Source organism: Olea europaea, unplaced genomic scaffold (genome assembly GCF_002742605.1).
Source record: "Olea europaea var. sylvestris unplaced genomic scaffold, O_europaea_v1 scaffold2668, whole genome shotgun sequence".
In the NCBI taxonomy this organism is placed as follows: Eukaryota; Viridiplantae; Streptophyta; class Magnoliopsida; order Lamiales; family Oleaceae; genus Olea; species Olea europaea.
This window is the reverse complement of record NW_019245053.1, coordinates 26281-48980: the sequence shown is the minus strand read 5'-3', so window position 1 is coordinate 48980 and position 22700 is coordinate 26281. Positions and strand designations below refer to the sequence as shown.

Genomic DNA, 22700 nt, shown 5'->3' with positions numbered 1-22700 from the left:
TTTATTTGTGCTCGAGGATTACAGTCCTCGAGAATGTATGTCTGTCACTTCTTAATCCCTTAAATGCGCTCGAGTTGTGGAATCCTCGAGTAAACACTTCAATGTCGCATGAGCAATTAGTTTCCAATTTGTTTGCTCTAATGTATGGAGTCCAAGGGGTCGAGATAAATAGTTCGAATAAATTAACTTTAGAACATACATAGTCCTTGATCAATTTACATTGTCAAAAATTAAACAAAAAATTACAAAGGACCGGGGTGGGGATGTCATCCAATGTGGCCAAGAGGAGGGTCGAGGTTGCTGATGTCGATCTTAACGTCGTCCTCAAGACCATCCTCATCATCTCCACCCGATCCTCCTCCATCTTCCGAACTCAAGAGCTCCAATGTATCAGCAATGGAAGGCACTGTCTTCAGGTCGTCTGGAGTGACGTTGGGCAACTTCTGAAGGAGGAAGGCCCGGGCTTCTTTCAGAGCATGGAAGTACGCCCCCGACGCATACTCCCCTTTTATCTTGTCGCAGTCCTCGGAGGTTTTAAACTCCTCCCAAGCCCTCTCCCTGACAGCCGCGAGCTCGCGCCCGAAATCCTCTGTCTTCTGGATGAGCTCGAGCCTCGCGCCCTCGACCTCATCCTTTGCTATAACCAGGTCATCCCTGGCCTTTGCAGCCTCCCTCCTCGCGTCATCACGCTCCTTCAATAAAACCTCGACCTGTGCCTCGAGGTCTTGAATCCTGTTGTCCTTAGAGGCCATGGACGTCTCGACCCCAGCTGCCCTCTTGGCCTCCTCGAGCCCTTGTAGAGAGAGTCCTCGAGCTATACTCAACATCTGGAAAAAATGAAGAAAATGTCAAGTATTAAGCTCGACCAATAAACTCGAGGCTAAAGTCAAAAGTTCGAAGATTACCTTCACTGTAAGACCCTCGAGGACCTTCATCCCATCCTCGAGCTTGACCTCCTCTTTGTATTTGTTTACGAGCTCAGGAGCGAGGCGGCAAGTCTCAAAGTCCCCGGTAAGAGACGGGTCATCCTCAAGGTCAACCACTTCAGAAGGAGGCCGAGGAGTGACGACCCGAGGAGTGGGAGATCTGAGGTTCGGTTGCAGAGGGGTCGAGACTTGTGGATGTGCTCGAGAAGTTTCGCCAGGCCCCCTCGCACCCTCAGGAGCCCCTCGAGGCCTCTTCTTGCTTTTCTTCCTCGGGGGCTGCCCCTGTGGATGAGCGTCTCCCCTTGTGCTGACAAAGTTCCGGAGAGCCCGAGGATCAAAAGACATACCTGCAGATATTTACAAACATTTTAGAACGAGCACAAGGTCAGGGTATTTTTCAAAAAAAAATAATAAAGGAACATCCCTACCCTCGACGCCTCTAATATTTGCCAGGTCTATAACCTCTTCCCCAATCTCCTTCATCGTCGAGAAAAGGGGGCTGAGCCCGACCAGCATCCTCCTATGCTCTTCCAAAACATTCGGATACACCTGGCCCTCACAGAACTTCTCGGCGTCGAGGATTCCCCAATCAGGCCAGAAAGGAAGATCGGGTTCTTGGGCTATAACATAAAACCACCCCTCCCTCCATCCCTTTAAAGAGCTCGCCATCCTCGGGACTTTAAAGCCCCCAATCGTCGAGAGATAGCCAAAACAAGTGTATCGAGGATGCTTCTTAAGCTCGAACACTAATTTGCTGAGGCTAAGGTTGGGCTCGATACCTAAGTATCTACATGCTATAAAAAAATAAACGAGCATTCTCCAGGCGTTGGGAACTAACTGCCCCGGGCACATGGAGTGCTCGACTAATAGAGCAATAAAGAAGGGGTGAAGGGGCCACCTAAAGCCAGCCTTAAGGGTCTCCCTAAAAATAACAAACTCCCCTCGTCGTGCTCGAATAATCCTATCCTCGGGGTCAGGAAATCTAACATCGCAATTAGGCATTATACCATATTCCCTAGCTGCAGCTATGACTGAGTGCTCTTTAAGCATACAGGGTTCGTCGGGATACTCAAAAACCATATTAACCTGGGCCTCGGGAGTAGCCTCTAGGGGGATAGCCGTCGGTATTATCGAGGTCCCTACGTCCTCGCTACTACTAGAACTGCTAGAAGATTCTCGACCCTCACTACTCGACATCGCTTAACAAACTTAAGACCTAGCTTATGAATAACTTAAAGTCTCGAGCCTTACCTGGAGTTCCCGACAACTTGAGAAGTTCCCAAAGTGTTTTTCTCGAGCACGACCTCGCAAAACTCCCTAGCTGCAGCTATGACTGAGTGCTCTTTAAGCCTACAGGGTTCGTCGGGATACTCAAAAACCATATTAACCTGGGCCTCGGAAGTAGCCTCTAGGGGGATAGCCGTCGGTATTATCGAGGTCCCTACGTCCTCGCTACTACTAGAACTGCTAGAAGATTCTTGACCCTCACTACTCGACATCGCTTAACAAACTTAAGACCTAGCTTATGAATAACTTAAAGTCTCGAGCCTTACCTGGATATGAAATGATATAACCCATGTGCACCCCATCCTAAGAGCTCGATCTCTAGGACGAGTGCACGGGGGCCAGTGACTATGCCAATATTCATATACCCCGAGGACTCAATATATACCCCACCTCATTTCTCTTCTATGGTCCTCGGGGTCACCCTAAGTCCTCGAGGTACTGTAGTCCTCGAGATACCTCGAGGACACATTTACATTCCCTCAATGTCCTCGAGAATAGTCCTCGAGACATACACCACCAACATGCCTCCTAAGACCTGGGTACCTAACTAACAAACCTAAACACCCAAGGATTTTACATCAACCCTGACACCACTTGTTAAACAATTCCATTACAAGTAGGGCAGCCTCACGCATATATTTCCCTTTCTGACTTAAGCATCGGAGGGGCGACGAGAACACACCTCGTTGCCTTTGTTTCAGGTATCAGAAGATCACGTTCGTGCTCAACATCCGTCATCAAGCTCGAAAAATCTACAGGTACGATTTTTGGTAGCATCACTGAGCATTGCGCTATGAAGCAGAAAATGAAGCTGAGAATATCTCCTATAAAAGCAGAACCTTGGGCCATTATTCAGGTACGTTTTTACATTGTTCTTCAGCACATAGCCTCACGCATATATTTCCCTTTCTGACTTAAGCATCGGAGGGGCGACGAGAACACACCTCGTTGCCTTTGTTTCAGGTATCGGAAGATCACGTTCGTGCTCAACATCCGTCATCAAGCTCGGAAAATCTACAGGTACGATTTTTGGTAGCATCACTGAGCATTGCGCTATGAAGCAGAAAATGAAGCTGAGAATAATTTTTTAGCTCGTAGAATATGCCTCTATTTTGATTAATTTGTATTAGGAATTTTGGTATCATCCTCGAGGGTTTGATTCTGGAGTTTACGAATCAAATCGATTGAGATAGTATGGCGTTTTGGTGGCCTTTAATAGTGCTCCCTTTCGCATATGCGATATATAGATTCCTCCTTATGTTCATCTCTTGCAACGTGCCATCTATTAAGTTGATGCCTCCAATGGTTCTACTCTAGTCTATTTCTTTGCGTGTGTGTGTTGTTGTTGTTGTTGTTGTTTTTTTACATTTACAATTTTGTATGGATTTGATTGTATAATATAGGAAAATTTATCTATATGAATTCTAGGAATGCACGCTCAGGTGAGATAGTATGGCGTTTTGGTGGCCTTTAATAGTGCTCCCTTTCGCATATGCGATATATAGATTCCTCCTTATGTTCATCTCTTGCAACGTGCCGTCTATTAAGTTGATGCCTCCAATGGTTCTACTCTAGTCTCTTTCTTTGCGTGTGTGTGTTGTTGTTGTTGTTGTTGTTTTTTTTTTACATTTACAATTTTGTATGGATTTGCGTGTATAATATAGGAAAATTTATCTATATGAATTCTAGGAATGCACGCTCAGACGGTTTGCTCTCTACTTCGAGAAATAATTCGAATAAAATGCACCTAAAGGTTTAGGACATGACATAAACAAGTGATGAACTAAATTTGTATTTCTGTAATGTTTTAAATCATCAGAATAACTAATTAGAATCTGTATGTGTATAAAATTGTGCTTGTTACTAACAATGAATATAACTTTTTTGCATTTGTGATTGCGTTTGGTGTGAATTGGATGGTTACCAAATTTGTATTTCTGTAGCCTTTTAACTCACAAGTTTTTATACTTGAAAAAATCATTACTACTTGTATGGGTAGAAAAGTTTGTGTAACTAACGAGTAAATTTAACCAATGCTCACTGAATTTTAAATTTGGTTACTACTTGCTCACTCATCTTTTACGGGTTACTCACTCATCTTTCCATATTACTCATCCACCACTCGTCTATTCAAATAATTGGGCAACTTTTGCGGCAACTTTTCGACAACTTCTGCATTTGTGATTGCGTTTGGTGTGAATTGGATGGTTACCAAATTTGTATTTCTGTAGCCTTTTAACTCACAAGTTTTTATACTCGAAAAAATCATTACTACTTGTATGGGTAGAAAAGTTTGTGTAACTAACGAGTAAATTTAACCAATGCTCACTGAACTTTAAATTTGGTTACTACTTGCTCACTCATCTTTTACGGGTTACTCACTCATCTTTCCATATTACTCATCCACCACTCGTCTATTCAAATAATTGGGCAACTTTTGCGGCAACTTTTCGACAACTTTCGACCACCAAGAATGTCGAATTTTGATACCGTTGAAAAGCTCACAACGTCTTCTTCAATTACCACCCAAAATCTTCCTATAACTCTAAGGGATTCGATCGGAAATTGCCTTAAAAGTCGTCCAAAAATTTTGAAAATCCGCCCAGATTTTCAGATTTTTTGGGCACCTTTTAAGGCAATTTTTCGGCAACTTCCGACCATCAAAACTGCCGAATTTTGATACCATTGGAAAGCTCACAATGTTCTCTTCAATTACCACCAAAAATTTCCCCATAGCTCCAAAGGATTCGATCGGAATAAACCCACAAAGTCTGCATCTGACTTTGTGGGTTTATTCCGATCGAATCCTTTGGAGCTGTGGGGAAATTTTGGGTGGTAATTGAAGAGAACATTGTGGGCTTTCTAACGGTATTAAAATTCGGCAGTTTTGATGGTCGGAAGTTGTGCCCAGATTTTCAGATTTTTTGGGCACCTTTTAAGGCAATTTTTCGGCAACTTCCGACCATCAAAACTGCCGAATTTTGATACCTTGGAAAGCTCACAATGTTCTCTTCAATTACCACCCAAAATTTCCCCACAGCTCCAAAGGATTCGATCGGAATAAACCCACAAAGTCTGCATCTGACTTTGTGGGTTTATTCCGATCGAATCCTTTGGAGCTGTGGAGAAATTTTGGGTGGTAATTGAAGAGAACATTGTGGGCTTTCTAACGGTATCAAAATTCGGCAGTTTTGATGGTCGGAAGTTGTCGAAAAATTGCCTTAAAAGTCGTCCAAAAAATCTGAAAATCTGGGCAAATTTTCAGAATTTTTGGGCGACTTTTAAGGCAATTTTCCGATCCAATCCCTTGGAGTTATAGGGAGATTTTGGATGGTAATTGAAGAGGATATCGTGGACTTTCTAACGGTATCAAAATTCGACATTCTTAGTGGTCGGAAGTTGTCGAAAAGTTGCGCAAAAGTTGTCCAATTATTTAAAGAGACGAGTGGTGGATGAGTAACTATATGAAAAGATGAGTGAGTATTCAGTAACTCGTGAAAGATGAGTGAGCAAGTAGTAACCAAATTTCAAGTTAGTAAGCATTGGTTAAATTTACTCGTAACTAACCATAGATATAGTTTTTGTGCATTTTTGATTGAGTTTGCTGTGAATTGGATGATTACAGTGTTGGATAATGGGAATCAAACGAAGGAAAACAGCTTCATCTATGTAAGGTTTTGAAATGCTGTTTGTTTTCCTATTAAAAATCAGTAATTTTCTTTCGATAACGTGAATTTTAGCTTCTATTAGATGAATTTTATTTGTACTAGTTATTTCCTTTTGTATTTTTATGTTGTGGAATGAATATTAAGACATTAGCAAAATAACAAATTCCAACATTAGCTTTAATTTTGTCAGACTTATCTAAAAACAAAGAATTAAAATAAAGTTTTGATTTCACTAGTGATGCATGGAAATTCTAGCATGTTTGGTTAGGCTTAAAAGTAATGTAAACTTAATTTTAAGTAAATTTTGTGTCAAACATGTTTGGTTGTATTTAAAAGTAAAACTTTTTCTTAATTTTAAGTATAATTATTTTAACAGTAAGACGGACCTTTAAATAACTTATTTTCTACTTCAACCAAGTCATACGCACACCAAAAAAAAAAAATAAAATAATAATAAATAAATACTTGTAAGTTTAAGCTTGCTTAGCTACACGTGAACTTTCTTGTTTGATAGAACAAAAAGGAAAAGGAAACACTTGTTGAATGCTTTTACGTTGTATATACATTATTCTTTTTCCGTTGTAGGAGAGTGGAGCTGCCCAATACTTAAATCTGATTTTATTAAAAAGGGTTTAAACTATCTGGTATGGGCTGTTTATAGAGCAAACAATAAGTTATTGCGACTATGCGTTTCTATATACACTTTTTACTTGTTACATGACAATGAGGGCTCAAACTGAAAACTGGAGAACAGTTTATTCCCCTACTGGATTCTTCAAGTACATATTCATTTCCTCAATGCTCTGCTCAAGTGCTCATGGCATATGTTATATCTTGGAATTGTCATAATTTGGCACTTTTTGTGTCTGTATGTTATGTGAGGAAATGTTTTCCAATGTTAGATTTAGAGTACTGTGGCAGATGGTATAAGTTAGTATCTGAATTCTAGTTGTGCAACTGGATTTCCATGCAGATACCTTCAAGAAGACAAACAGATAAAATCCAATGTTATGAGCCTGCAACAATGAAGTACCTGGGCTACTTCCCAGCACTGAAACCTGAGGTTTGATGTTGCTGGACTTTCATATACCGACCCCTTCTCGATATATATCTCTCCTTCCTTCCTTAAACTAATATATTCTATGTGCATGGGATTATTCAATTCTAGGTAAGAAGGTGCCTTGTTTTCCGGATGTAGAGTTGATTAGACTTTCGGTTTATCATCTTCATTAATATCACATAAGGACAGAAGTTCTTTACTGGTTGACAATTACTCCTAAATTTCTTGTAGAATTGGATAGATTAAAATTGGAATTTGAGTAGCGTGAAGCAATTCCAACTTGAGTCTGCATTCAATTTTTTAAAACTCAGCTCAAGCACTTTTGTTAAGCTTTCTATTTTAAATGTGTAATCTTGGAGTTACCATGTCTCATTTGTACACAGACCCTATTAAAGTTAGAAACAGATAGGCACCTGCTCAAAAGCGTGCTAGAAAGTTTATGCTATTACTGACTAAAACTGACATCTAAACAAATTGCTTAGGTTAAGGAGCGTGTGGCAGAAGCAAGGAAAGCACAAAAGATATGGGCACAAAGTAGCTTCAAGAAAAGGCGTTAGTTTCTGCGGATACTTCTGAAGTATATCATCGAACTCAGGATCTTATATGCGAGTAAGGACACCCAATTGCACATAGATATAGATGAAAATAATTAATGTCTGAAGAATAAACTAAAGGCCGTTTGTTCTGTTTTTGTTTGATATTTTGAATATGATGATTGATGGGGTCTTTAACACCTTTCAATGAACTCTAAGTTCTAGAGAGAAAAGGAATAAAGTGTTGGCATAAAAATATTCAGTGTGTTAAATGAATTATAAGATCCCATTCTTGAGTTGGAGAATGCGATGTAAACACGAGATCATTTGCTCGTGAGACAAGACTTCATTTGTCACACCCCTCATTTTTTTAGTCAAAGTCAAGAAATATAATTGGTGAAAGTCAAAGTCAATAAGGACTTAAGTTGAAAAAATAAATTCATGGGGACTTGTATAAACAAGTGGTACTTGTTGAGGTTAATTTGTGAGTATAAGAACAAATAGGTAAGTTTTAAATTAAATGGAAACATAAGGGTTTAATTGCAAACTATGGCAAAGTTGAGAGCCTAATTATTGATAATTTCATTTTGTCCAATTGTTAAATGAAAATAAGACCCATTTTCTTTCATTTCCTTGGGTGAAACCGAGAAAATCGAGAAAGAGGGAAAAAAAAAATGAAGAAAGAAGAAGAAGAAAGTATTGAAAAATTGGTTTTGGAAAAAAAAAAAAAAAAAAAAAAAGAAAGAAAGAAAGAAAAGAAAAGAAGGGAAACTTTGAAAATGAGTTTGTGAAATAGGTGCTTATTCTTTGATTTTCTTTGGATTATGTGACGTTAATCACTTAAATTATGGAGTTGGGGTTGATTTCTCCATTTTTAAGTAATAATTATAAGCAATTTTTGGACAAATCCTACACAAGATCTGCTTTTGAAATTCTGCCCAGAAAAGTGCTAGTTTTGTCAATGTTTATGGTGACAGATTTTAATAAATAGACATTGGTGCTAGTTTTCAATATTCTGGAATTATAGTGCTAGTTTTGTCAATCATCTAATTTTCTTGGATTTCTAGTATTCTAACCAAATTAAGTGTTAATTATTTGGAGTTTTGGTGTTTAAATAATTTATAAAGGAGTATATGTTGTTAGTGACTTTAATTGGGATTACGAGGTTGAAAATAAAATATATCATGTTCCCATTGGTAAATTAATATTTCAAATGTGTTTTTACCCCAGTTTGCACTGATGTGAATGTGTTTCCACAGTGTATGACTAGTTATAGTGATTTTATCCGTTCTGCACTATCGTGAATGTGTTTTCATAGTGTATGACTAGATTATCAGAGGTCTTTGGGACCCACTCTCGTACACTCATAGGCTTTGGGCCGTGTACTAGGGTGATTAGCCTTGGGGGCAGCTCTGCGTACGTATGACCAGATTATCAGATTATCAGCTATGAGATTATCAGATTTGAATGGCTTTGCCTTGTACATCGAGATTACTCTGTACATGTGTAAGGCTATTCATTGGGCACTCTTTATGGTGTGATTTTTCAGTGCTTATTCAGTTTTCAGATTTCAGATTATGGAATTCAGTTTTCAGAATAAAGCTTTCAGCTTCTAGTATTGAGCAGCAGCAATATTTCATAGATTTTCATGAATATCAGATTCTTTATAATTGTTATACCTTGCAGATACTTATCTAGAATTTAGAACAAAGAATTTTTTGATGAAATTATGTTTAGTTTTAAAAGTGTTACCAGATTTCAAAATTTCTCAAAGTTTTGATAGAGCAAGAATTTTCAGAATATATGCATAAAAGAAAAATATGTTTATTTGTAAATTATCCACTCACTGAGCTTTAAGCTCATATATTTTTTCACCTTTTTCTTTATCAGACAGAAAACAGACAAATTGAGCAGCTTTGGAGCATGTCGAACCACCGAATTGAGCCACGCGTCATAGGTTGTATGACATCTTTTATCGGATTATACACTGTGTTCTTTTGGGATACACATAGGTTGAATCAGAAAAGTTCATTATGGGCTCATTAGATATTTGGTATCTTTAGCACTTTTGAAGATTATTGGTTGTAAAGCAAGTAAATATTGATTTTCTAGCATTTTATTTGAATAGTTTGTATTTTTGAGGGACTGGCATACCCTGATTTATATTATAGGTATTGATTTGAGGAAAATTGGTTATTGTTCAGGTAATTTTAGTTCGTATTTTAGAGGAAATTTTGTCAAAATTCTGTTAAAAATATTTTTCAGTCAAGCAAGTCAAAGTTGCCTTGGCGGTGGGTCCGGCGTTTAACTGGCATCTACTATCGGCGCACGACATGCGTCGAGTCAATTAGGTTGAGTCGGATGGGTCGTGTCATCATTTATTCAATATGAGAAAACTCGCTGATACTGTTCATGGTAAGGAACGCATACTATTAAAATTCATGATGCCTGAGCACTCAGAATTCTTAGGGTTCTGTTTTTCGTGTATTTTTAGTCTAATCAGCAACATGTACAACTGAGAATCCTATGGGGTATTCAAAGTAACTATTTCAATAGGGTACAAAAGTTTCATGCATCTTCATTAATTTGTGTAATTCACAATCCAAAGTTATCTTTTGTTTTCAAGTGATGTAAGGAGATTTCGTTTGTCTCAATCATTACCATTGATGCCTGTATGCTGATAGGGATAGAAAATATCTCAAAATTTACAGGAAAATTTTCGCTTCCCTTTTACGGCTTTTCTTCCATGTTGGTTAAGGTTTCAATATTGCACGTGGAGATAATTACTCTATGAGGTTTAGTTTAGTGCTGACTCATGTTTCACTTCAATTAGGATTTCTTCACTTGATACTGGAAAGATCATGGTAGACACTTCTTTGGGGGGGAATTTTGACTACATGTGAGAAGATCACTTGGCTTCTGTCTGAGGGAGAAAGTGGCTAAAGACTGAGTACAGGTAATTGCCTAATCACGTGCGCATTCTCCTTGGATAAATACTTTATCAATACACCCTTAACTTTGATTAATTTATGTAAACTCAATTAAGGCATTTGTGAGCTATGTTTTTACCTTTTTCTATTGAGCAAACTTATGATATTTAGTAGGTACTGTACAATCCAGTGATTGTTTCTTTGGTTGATTTGACACATTTGGTGCAAGATTCTCTTCTCTTTGTTTAATATCCCCATTCAGCTCATTTCTATTTATTTAGGTTACTGTGAACCAAATGGTGAATCTTCTTTCCTTTCAGCTGTAACAGAAGCTCCTGCATTGGCATATAGTTCCTCTATAATATCGCTTCTATTTTCTCTGGTCTCTAATTGTCGGCTAGAAATAGCCATAAATTCCAAGTCCCCTAGCGTTCTTATTTGCATATGAATGAATTTCATATTTGTCAGGACTGCATTTTCCAAGAGAATGTTTGCCTAGAAAACCCAATGGAAACTGATAGCCATCACCTTATGATCGTAGATCATGTGGAAGATCGATGATTTACAAGAGAGCCTAAGTCTAATTTCATCCCCTTGGTGTTATTGGAGCTATTGTTTCATGGAACTATCCATTTCACGACATATTCAATCCAATGTTGGCAGCAGTCTTCTCTGGAAACAGCATTGTGATTAAGGTATTCTATCTTTCTGAGATTGCCAATTTTTTTCTTTCCAAACGACCATTTCATGTTTGAACTCTTCTAGGAATCTACCAATTCTCCTGTGTGTTGGTTGGTAAGGGATTGTGTTTCCCACAGCCAAGGTTTAGGGTTTGAGAATAGGTACCTCCCTCTCCTCACCTTCTCCCTAAAAAAAAGAGAGAATCTTGTTAAGAATCTGCTGCGACAGTTGTTCCTTTTTTTATTCGGAGTGGGGGTGGGGTTCTGGGTTTGAGACATATGATAATGGTCTAATATTCTTAACATCAAGTAAACTAGGATGTCCCAGTATGCAGGGAATTCACCTTTCGGAAGTCATAGGCAAAGAGTTTTCGCTTTGGTAATTGACCATTATCCATGGGATATTACTTCATTTCAGGTAGGGATGTTGAATCTTGAATCGCATATAGTTGTTTCCTCTCAATTTTGCTCTTACGTTTGAAGATACTTTGCTTTCAGAAACTTTTTTTTAGTTATCTGTAGCCTACTTGCCATCCTGCTTTCTGAATGGTATAAATACCTACAGTCAATGCTTTACAAGATTAAGTACCTGCATTAGTTGATTTCACATTGTTTAGTCCCTTTCCGTTGAACGCAACATGCATATGAATTAATTTAGACAACAAATTTCAAATGAGCAAATGGAAGCAATATTTAATGGATGTGGATTGACAGCTAAAGCATCTTTGTGACGATGGATCTGTATTGTTTCGGCAACAGGTTTCAGAACATGCAAGTTGGTCAGGATGTTTTTATCTGCTTATAATCCAAGCTGCCCTCACTTCTGTAGGAGCTCCTGAAAATTTAGTCGAAGTAATAACTGGTGATGGATCCATTCATTAATTTCTGTACATGAACTTCTATTGATTGATCTTACATATTGAAATTTCTTGCCAGGCTTGCTGAAACAGGAGAAGCGGTAGTGTCATATTTGTTGGATCACCTGGTGTGGGTAGAATGGTTAGATTCTCTCTTGGGCTGGAGAATTACTAATAAGCAGTATAAGAACCTAAATGGAAATGGCCTTGATTCCTTTAGATTTTTACTTTTCTATGATGCTGCAGATACATTAATACCTGTCACACTTGAGCTTGGTGGAAAAGATGCATTTGTTGTCTGCGAAGATGTGGCTGTACCACACGTATGAAGCTCTCCTGTCAGCACTGTTGTCTATTTGGTTTAGATGACTGTCTTTTCATGACCATAATATTTGATTGACATCTTTGAACCAGTGGCTGTCATGTGCAAGACTCGTTAATAAATCATTAAACTTATTCAGGTTTCACAAATTGCTGTCAGGGGGCTCTTCAATCAAGTGGACAGGATTGTGCTGGAGCTGAGAGATTTTATGTTCATAAAGACGTTCATTCAGCATTTGTTGCTGAGGTTGTCACAATTGTGAAATCTATAACTGCTGTCAGTATAGATTGTCATAACTCTAGCATTTCCTGCTATAAATTTTTCATTTTTTTTTTTTTTTAAATTTTCTTATCCGTGCAGTGGTAATATGTTGATGGTTTGCATGAATTTTGAATTTAACATCTATTTGACTTCTAAATTGATGTATTGTTCAAATGTTCACCTCCAATAGTAGAATCGGAAAAGCTCGGAATGCTTAGATATACCTCATACGGGGCAGTGTTCCCTTTGTTTATGTCGTTGAGCATTAGTATTATGTTTTACATAGAAACTGAAGTACATTTTGGAATGTTAAGTTATGACTTGCAACTAAGATAACTTTCTTCAATAGCTATTCTTCCAGATTATCTTGTGCAGGGTCCTCCACTACCTGGAAAATATGATATGGGACCCATCTGCATGTAGGAGCATTCTGAAAAGCTTCGGGGTCTGGTAAAGGATGCCCTCGATAAAGGAGCTGAAATTACTGGTCGAGGAAGTTTTGGAAATGTTAGTTGAGGAGCTGAAATTACGTGCTTTCTGGCAGCCAGTGTCGTGCCAAACAGATAGCTTGCCAGACACACTCTGGAGTTGCTGCAGTCAATGATTTTGCATCGACTTATATGTGCCAGGTAATTTTAGTTTCTTGGTTCGGAATAAGGCTTGGTTTCTTTATTTGGCTAAGCGTAAAATAAATAGTTTTTTATTGAAAATAAATTGCTGTTATTTATAGTAAGGCTAGGTTATTTTCAAATAAGTAGCTTTGTTTTATTTAAAAGTAAAAGTAAGTTATCCAAGCATGTTCTATTCATCCTCAAATTTTCTTAATCTTCCGGTTTAAATACTGGAGGACTATTTGCAAAAGTGTCTCACACAATCCCGTGAACTTTCTTATGTTTCACGGCATTCTAACTTTTCATATCTTTCAGTCCATTCCATTTGGAAGTGTAAAGGAGAGTGGATTTGGAAGATTTGCTGGTGTAGAAGGGTTGCGAGCTTGTTGCCTTGTCAAATCTGTAGTGGAGGATCGATGGTGGCCTTTTATCAAAACCCAGATACCGAAGCCTATTCGGGTGAATTTAAGCTTGCTTTTTGAATCAGTTGTACTTCTGTTCAAAATTGATTCCATCACTCTCTCGGGCAAATGTAGTATACTATTTTAGAGAACGGGTTCAAGTTTCCAGAGTCGCTTGTAGAAGCTTTACATGGCTTGAACGTGTGGGATCGTTTGCGAGCATTGGTAGATGATGCTATCAAAAATCGTACCTGTAGATTTCCCGAGCTTGATGATTCGGGTTGATCACGATCTTAGTCTTCCGGTACCTGAAACAAAGGCAACTATGTGTGTTCTCGTCGTCCCTCCGATGCTTAAGTCAGAAAGGGAATTATATGCGTGAGACTATATGCTGGAGAATAATGAAAAATGTACCTAAATAATGGCTCAAGGTTCTGTATTTATAGTAGTAAGCGACATTCTCCTAGTGGGACTCAACTAACTGGATGTCCTTATCTGTTGAAGTCCTGAATAGTTAAGGAGTTAGTCGAATTCCATAATTATATGTGGGATAGAATCCTTGCGGAAGTCAAGAGTCCTAATTGCGTAGGAATTCTAAAGGGTCAACTATCGTAGGTTGTGAGGGGAGCATATGCCCGAGGACTGCTGATACTCGAGGACAAATATTGCAATATGCGAAGCAGCTAGGCGGGATGTGGTTGGGCATAATGTCTCGAGGATGCACATGCTCAAGGACACCATAATCGGACTTATAATTTCATCAAAAAATAGTCGTCAGGATAATTTATTGATCGGGATGTTGGAAATGTCACTATTATTGGCCCCGTGTATAAATGCTCGAAGACTTCGCTCGAGGATATGATGCAAAGAGACTGGAAATAAAAGCTCGAGTATTTAGCTCAAGGATTTTTTGATGACAGGTGTTCAGAAGGGCTGACGTGTACTGAGGTAAGCTCTAAAATAGGAAAAAGCGATAAAAAATGGTAGGGGTGGATGTAGGACACGTGTCCAGATCTGACGGTCGGGGTAGTGACCTTTGGACTTCTTGCTCCTTTTGCCTATAAATACTCTCTCCACATTTCATTTTTCACTTTTTACTCTCAGTAAACTTCTCTTGCTAATCGTTGGGATTGGAACTTTGAGTTTTTAGGCGTCGACTTTAAGGTAAGACCTCGAGTTTTTAAGTTATTCTTTAGGCATTTTTTACCTAGGCCAGGATGTCTAGCAGTAGCAGTAGTGAGTCTTCGTCCTCCTCCTCGAGGAGTACTCCCGAGGACATAGGATGCTCGATCATACCTATGGCTGTCCCGATTAATGCCCAACCTCGGGCACAAAGTATCCCGACCCCATTTAGGTACCCCGAGGTTCCCTGTAAATTTAAAGAACATCTAGCAATATCGACGGCTAGGGAGCATGGGCTAATGCCAAAATGTGATATTAGGACGCCAGGGGTAGAGGATAGGATGGCCTTTGCTCGGGATGGAGAGTTCGTAATTTTTAGGGACTCACTTAAGGGGGGATTTAGATGGCATCTGCATCCCTTTTTTGTGTCTTTATTGGTCGAGCATAATATGAACCCTGGACAGCTCGTGCCAAATGGGTGGAGGATGCTCATCTATTTCTTTATAGCCTGTAGATACCTAGGAATTAACCCATACGTCGATCTCTGTAGAATGGTCTTCGACCTGAAACAGCTTCCTCAATATACTTGTTTTGCTTACCTTTCATCCCAAGGAGGATTTGGATTACCGAGAATGCCCAGTTCTTTTAAATGATGGAAAGAAAAGTGATTTTATGTCATACCTCAGGATAGTGACCTTCCTTTTAGTCCTAGGTGGGTTTTGCCGGACACTCCCAGATTTTGTGAAGGCCAGGCCTATTTTGAGTCTTTAGAAAGGCATAGGGTAATGTTAGAGAACCTCGAGCCTCTTGTATACGATATAGATGACATCCTCAGGGATGATGTTCTCGATCTCGCGGATGTGAAAGGCACTGAGGGTAGGACTTTTTTGCCTTCTTCCTTACTGGTCTGTCTTTGAACGTATAATTGTGCTCATGTCAATTACTTGTTTATTGCAGAGATGACTTTTGATCCTTCAGCCCTCAAACAAGCCGTGACCAAAAAGTCGGAAGGACCTCAATTTTGATGAGGGTATGAAGGCTCTTGAATCTCTCACACTGAAGGTAAGCTCGCTCAACTTACTTGGTGTATTAATAAGGTTTATACGATGTGATTGCTTAAGCTCGGGTTTATATGATGCAGGCTCTGAGCATTGCCCGAGGCCTTTCTCTGAAGGGGAAAGACAAGGCACAGAAAACTACTGAACTCGAGGATGTTTCTCGAGCACATGAGAAGAGGATAGCCGACTTGGAGGCTAAGCGCTTTTTTCTTCAGAAGGAGCTTGAAGACTTGAAGAACGACGTCCAGAAAGCTCGGGAAGAGGCTAGAGCTGCCAAGGGCGAGGCCGAAGGTTTAAAGCTCGAGATCGAGCGTTTGAAGATTGATTTCGAGACGCGCCTGGCTGAAGCTCGAGGGGTTGCGATTGAGGATTTCAAAATGTCTAAGGAGTTCAACAGTCTTAAGGGAGAGTACGCCATGGGCTCGTACTTCCATGCTTTCAAGGAGGCTCGGACATTTTTTAGATCGAAGCCCGACGCCAAACCCGAGGATTTAAAGAGCATCCCTGAGGTTGCTGATGACCTCGTGCTTTCAGAGTCCGAGGAAACCGTCGAGGACCAAGAGGTCAATATTGACGGCGAGGACGCGGGGGAGGAGCAGGGGAGCACAACCTCGGGAGAAAGAGCCGAGGACCTAGATTAGTTTATGTCTTTTCTTATGATGACATCCCCCTTCTTTTGTAATTTGAACATGTATTTTGCTCGATCAAGTTTTTTTCTTTTTGCACGTGTATAGCTGATGTCTTGATCATGACAAACTCAAATAGCTCGACGTTAAGATGGTTCAATAACTCGACGCCTAAGATGAATTGAAACTCGATGCCTAGAGTAGTTAAATATCTCGAGGACTCAATTTGTGAAATCATTTCCGAACATTATAGCATGTACACAAAGTTATCCCGATGACTCAAATTGTAAAATCATTTTTAAACATCAAGTGTTGAACTCGAGCATGTAGACAAGTTACCTCGAGGACTCAATTGTAAAGTCATTTTTGAACATCAAGTGTTGAACTCGAGCATGTTGACAAGTTACCTCGATGACAAAAAAGATTAATTATCTTGACGACGAATTAATCATCTCAACGATTGAGAAGAAATAATTCAATTTTAAACAAGTTATAATGTCGAGGACAGTGGTGAATGTAGGATGTAGTTTAACACTTAACACTCAAGGACTAATCTCGAGGGGTGGTAACCTCGAGGTGTACGAAGAATTGTGACCGACCTCTGTACAGAAGTATATCCCGAGCTTTCACTTTGGAACCTAGACAAAAATTCATGATGTATATCTTCGGGATGTTTACTTGTGCTGCACGATCTGATTTTGGGCTCCAAGATTTTGGTGCTTGCTCGGGGTAAGGCTTACATTGGCTTGTCAAGGACAAGGCTTAGGGCGGCTTGCTCGAGGGCAAGGCTTAGGTCAGCTTGTCGAGGACAAGGCTTAGGTCGGCTTGCTTGAGGGCAAGGCTTACATTGGCTTGTCGAGGACAAGGCTTAATTAATTCCTGAACACAAAGCAAACTATCGGGCTATTATACCCGATGCTTGAATTTATTAATTCCTCGAACTGGACGTGGATTTATATTGTATCCAAGCTGCCTACGTACCCAAACGGGATCAAGCCGAACGTAGTTCATTACAAAAGAAAACGGAAAACATGCATGGGCACGTAGGCCCGCTAAACTAGAAATAAAATGCAATGGCACGCAAACCCGAAGAACCAAAAATAACATTCAGAAGAATTAAAAATGCAGGAAAAGAAAATCTCCTAGATGGCATCGAAAATGTTACTTGTAATATATTTTTAGATTATCGACATTCCAGGGCCTTGGAAGAGATCTACCCGAAGTGTCTCTTAGGCTGTATGCTCCTTTGCGAACTTGTCGTATGACCTCAAAGGGTCCTTCCCAGATGGGCCTGAGCTTCCCTGGGGGGTGACCTGTTGCTTCGGCCCTCCTCAAGACCAAGTTGTCAGCTCTGAACCTCCGAATCTTGACTTTGCTATTAAAATGTTTTGTTGTTTTAGTTTGGTAAGAGACCACCTTTATAGCGGCTTGCTCCCGTACTTCTTCCAAGAGATCAAGGTGTTCAGTTGTATGCCCCGAGGTTTCTAGCATGAGCCTCCTATGGCTTGGCAGTCTAATTTCCACCGGGACCATTGCTTCAATGCCATAGGCTAACATAAAAGGGGTTTCTCCTGTGGTTGTCCTATGAGTTGTTTTATATGTCCGTAGTATAGAAGGCAGCTCGTCGGACCAAGAACCCCTAGCATTACTAATTCTTGTTCGGAGGTCTTGTAATATGATTCGATTTGTTACCTTGGCCAGACCATTGCTCTGAGGATGTGAAACTGATGTCAGACGGTGATCAATCCCAAGGTTTGCGCAAAAGTCCATAAACTGTTGATTGTCAAATTGCCTGCCATTGTCGGTGATGAGGACCTTCGGTATCCCAAACCTGCAAATGATAGACCTCCAAGTGAAGGCTCTTAGCTTGGGCTCTGATATCGTGGCAAGAGGTTCGGCCTCTGCCCATTTTGTGAAATACTCTACTGCTACAGCAACAAACTTTAATTGACCTCTTGCCACAAGAAAGGGGTCGAGGATGTCAACTCCCCATTGTTCAAACGGGGCTGAACAGTTAATGTTGGTGAGGTCTTCGGCTGGTGAGTGGATAACATTACCAAACCTCTGGCACCTATCACATCTTTTAACATATTCTGAGGCGTCTTTCTTCATAGTTGGCCAATAGTATCCATATCGTATGAGTTTAAAGGCCAAGGCCCTGGTTCCTTGATGATTCCCGCACACACCTTCATGAACTTCAGCAAGGGCCTGGGATGATTCTGATGGTCTAAGACACCTTAGGTATGGAAGAGTACTACTTCTGTGAAAGAGGACACCGTTGATCATGCAGTACCTAGGAGCTCGAGCTCTGATGCTTTTAGCCAACCTGGTATCGCTTGGTAGATTTCCACTTGTGATGAATTCTATGATTGGGTCCATCCAGGACGGTTCGTTGTCAATGTCCATGATGTCGAGAACTTGATTGATGCTGGGTTCTGTGATGACTTTGATGTGAACTATTCTGTCCAGGCTGTCTACCCCCATGAACACAAGTCTGGATAATGCGTTGGCTTTTTCGTTGTCCTTTCGAGCAATTTTTGCAATTTCACAACTCTTGAATTTTCGTTGAAGATCCTGAACCTTCATACAGTACAAACTCATTTTCTCGTATTTCCTTTCAAATGATCCTTCAATCTGTCCGACCACCAGTTGTGAATCGCTAAATATCTTCACGAACTCGAGCTCAAGGCTAAGGGCTAGCTCCAGAGCAATAATGACGGCCTCATACTCGGCCTCGTTATTGGTTGCTTCAAACTCGAACCTAAGAGCGCATTGAATCTTCGTTTGTTTGTCAGGGCTGATGATGATGACCCTTGCACCCGAGCCCGAGGAGTTCGATGCTCCATCTACAAAAATTTGCCAAGTGTCCAAATTGGTGCTCATGCTTGAGCTGTCACCTGGCCCCCAAGGCCTAGGGATTAGTTCTGCAATGAAGTCGGCTAGTGCTTTGGCTTTGATAGATGGGCATGGTTTGAATTCGATGTCAAATTCTCCAAGCTCGATCGCCCATTTCATCAGTCTTCCTGAGACGTCCGGCTTCTGAAGTATATGCCTAAGTGGTTGATTAGTGAGCACCACAATAGGGTAAGACTGAAAATACTGCTGGAGTTTTCGTGCTGCTATCACCAAGGCAAGGGCAAGTTGTTCCGCCAAAGTATACCTTGTTTCCGCATCTAGTAGGACCTTGCTTACATAGTAGATAGGTTGTTGGATTCTGTTAACCTCTTTCACCAAGACCCCGCTGACTGCGTTTTGAGATACAGTCAGGTACAAAAATAAGGTGTCACCAGGCTCAGGCCTAGTGAGAATAGGAGGAGATGCCAATGTTTGCTTGAGCTCTTGAAAAGCTTTCTCACAGACTTCACTCCAATCAAAGCCTTGGTTTCCTCTGAGGACTTTGAAGAAGGGATAGCACCTGTTTGATGCTCGGGACATGAACTTGTTCAAGGCTGCTATCCTACCAGTCAACCTCTGTACCTCTTTCTTGTTCCTTGGAGCCTTTGGTATGTTGCCCCTGCATTCTTCAAACCGAAAGGCATGACCTTATAACAGTATATGGCAGAATCGACCATGAATGACGTCTTTTCTTGATCTTCCTCGGCCATGAGGATTTGATGATAATCAAAAAATGCATCCAAGAAGCTGTATAGCTTATGTCCAGATGTGCTATCCACCAAGTTGTCAATCCACAGTAGGGGATAACTATCCTTTGGACATGCTTTGTTAAGATCTGTGAAGTCAATGAAGACCCTCCACTCACCATTGGCCTTCTTCACTAAAACAACATTGGCAAGCCAATCGGGATATTGGACCTCCCGAATGAATTGAGCACTGACGAGTTTGTTAATTTCTTTGCGAATGACCTCCCGACGTTCTGAGGCAAACTGTCTTTTCTTCTGCTTTACTGGTCTGGCCCCTGGGCTAATGTTAAGCTTGTGGACTGCAATTTTGGGGTCTATCCCTGACATATCCTCAACTTTCCAGGCAAAAACATCAATGTTGCGAGATAGGCAACCAATAAGTTTTGTCTTTAGGGTGACGTCAAGATCCCGACCAATCGTCACCTTCTTATCATGCTCGAGCTCGATTTCCATCAATTTTTCAACAAGAGCAAGTCTGACTTGTTGCCCGGTCTCGGACTTCATCCTCGAGATTTGCATGACGTCGTTATTTATTTCCCGAACACTGGCAACATAGCATTGTCTAGCAGTTGTCTGGTCTCCACGCACGACCCCAATGCCATTACTTGTTGGAAACTTCATGGCTAGGTGGAAGGTAGACACAATGGCTTTGATCTTGTTCAGGAGTGGTCTTCCTAGAATAGCGTTATAGGCCATTGAGACACGTACCACTTGAAAAGATGTCATCTCCGTAACCTGTTTCTGGCCAAAGCCCATAGTTAGAGGAAGCTCGACGACACCCTCTGGAGTGATGACTCCTAACCCTTGGAGAGGAGTTTTAACCGCTTTAAGCTGCTGAGATGAGATTCCCATTTTGGCAAAAGCTTCTTGTGAAAGTATATTGGCCGCACTCCCGTTGTTAACCAAGATTCTCTTTACTTCAAAATTGGCCACAATCGCTGAGATGACCAACGCGTCATCATGTGGAAGTGATACACCTTCTAAGTCCATGGTTCCAAAAGTAATATCCTCCAGCTTTCTATGAGGCATCCCAGAGGTCAAGGCATATTGTTTTCTTCCACTGTTGGAGTTTCCTCCCGAGGCAATATCCCCAATGATGATATTGATAGTTCCAGCAGTGGGTTGACCATCCCTTTTTGCTTCAGGGGCTTTTTCCTTACCACGACGTTCCTCGGGCGTTTGTCTTTACCGACGTAGGAACTCAAGAGTCTTCTTTTAATAAGGGCTTCAATCTCCCGTTGCAAGGCTTTACAGTTCTCCGTGGTATGCCCATGATCCCGATGGAACTCACAGTACTTGTTCATGTCCCTGGATTCGGGTGGTGACCTCATTCTGACAGGCCATTTGAGTTCCTTCATATCCTTGATCTCCATCAATATATTTGTCTTTAACGTATTTAAAGGGGGAACCTCTTGTCTCTGTTTTCTCCGAGGTTGTTCTTCACGAGGGTTCGGGTCGTGCTGTCGTTTATGCTCGACCCTGTCATGGGATGGTCCAACCTTTCTCGAGTTCAGTGTTTCCTCCATATTTATGTACTTCTCAGCTCGGGTAAGAAGCTCGATCACTGTTTTTGACGGAGTTTTGGATAAAGACATCTTGAAAGCCTCACACTTTATGGCATATGTGAGGGCAGAAACTGCTGCAGTTATATGTAGGTCGGGAATTTGAAGTCTTTCCTTATTGAATCTGGTCATGAAGTCACGTAGGGTCTCATTTTGCCCTTATCTAAGTTGCATGAGGGAAGCCGCTGTCTTCCTGATGCGTTTACTGCTTGCGAAGAAAGCATAGAACTTGTCCGCCAAATCCGAGAATGAGGCTATGGAGTTGGGCTCTGAGGTTGAGAACCAATCCCTAGCAGCATTCGTCAAAGTTTGCGGGAAGGCCTTGCACATCACCTGATCCGGTGCGACTTGTAGATTCATGATGTCCGTGTATACGTTAAGATGATTGATTGGATAGGTGGTCCCATAATATTCTTTGATCCTAGGATACTTAAATCTGTCTGACAAGGGAAATGTCAATATCTCGGGAGTAAAGGGAGTGTTGGGACTGAATCTTGTCGTCCCTTTGTTGCCCTGAAGTAGGCCCGCCGTAATTCCTTATTAAATAATCTTAGCGAGTTCCCCAGACTCCATGGTCACTTATCTCAAAATCGAGGTCACATGTAGTATGCCCAAGGCCCCTGCTCCGCCATTGTCAGGGACATGTCTCTGAGCTCGAGCTCGAGCATCAGCCATAAAACCCCCCTGGGGTGCTGGTGTGGGTAACGGATGAGAATTTCTTTGACTTAGCAGCTGAGTCAGTGTGGCGACCTGTTGTCTGAGCTCTTCAAAGGCTCCGGCTGGGGCTCGGGCACTTCTGATGATTTCTCTTGAGGAACAGGGATATCCTCAGGAGGGGGTTGGTTTGGAGCGGATGAGCTTGCTGGTGGAAGACCTGAACATGTGTTTACCATGGCTTTTGGTAGCGCTTCCCACAGACGGCGCCAATGATGCTAGCAAAAATCGTACCTGTAGATTTTTCGGGCTTGATGATTCGGGCTGATCACAATCGTAGTCTTCCGGTACCTGAAATAAAGGCAACGAGGTGTGTTCTCGTCGTCCCTCCGATACTTAAGTCAGAAAGGGAATTATATGCGTGATGCTATATGCTGGAGAATAATGAAAAACGTACCTGAATAATGGCTCAAGGTTCTGTATTTATAGTAGTAAGCGACA

General features: G+C 40.9%; 1 protein-coding gene and 1 pseudogene across 1 annotated transcript; one reads left to right on the top strand and one right to left on the bottom strand.

The window, feature by feature from the left end:
* Nucleotides 1-266: 266 nt before the first annotated feature.
* Nucleotides 267-1290, bottom strand: LOC111383371. Its single transcript, XM_023007479.1, has 2 exons — nucleotides 906-1290; nucleotides 267-827 (listed from the first exon to the last, which is right to left on the bottom strand). The coding sequence occupies exons 1-2, from the start codon at nucleotides 1269-1271 to the stop codon at nucleotides 267-269; spliced, it is 927 nt and encodes a 308-aa protein (XP_022863247.1). The 5' UTR covers nucleotides 1272-1290.
* Nucleotides 1291-3665: 2375 nt separating this feature from the next.
* Nucleotides 3666-15529, top strand: LOC111383368 (annotated as a pseudogene).
* Nucleotides 15530-22700: the final 7171 nt, after the last annotated feature.

Coding starts and splice junctions, on each gene's coding strand:
- LOC111383371 (XM_023007479.1), bottom strand. CDS start 1,271: ATGTCTTTTGATCCTCGGGCTCTCCGGAACTTTGTCAGCACAAGGGGA. Junction 828..905: donor TCGAGGGTCTTACAGTGAAG/GTAATCTTCGAA, acceptor CATTTTTTCCAG/ATGTTGAGTATAGCTCGAGG.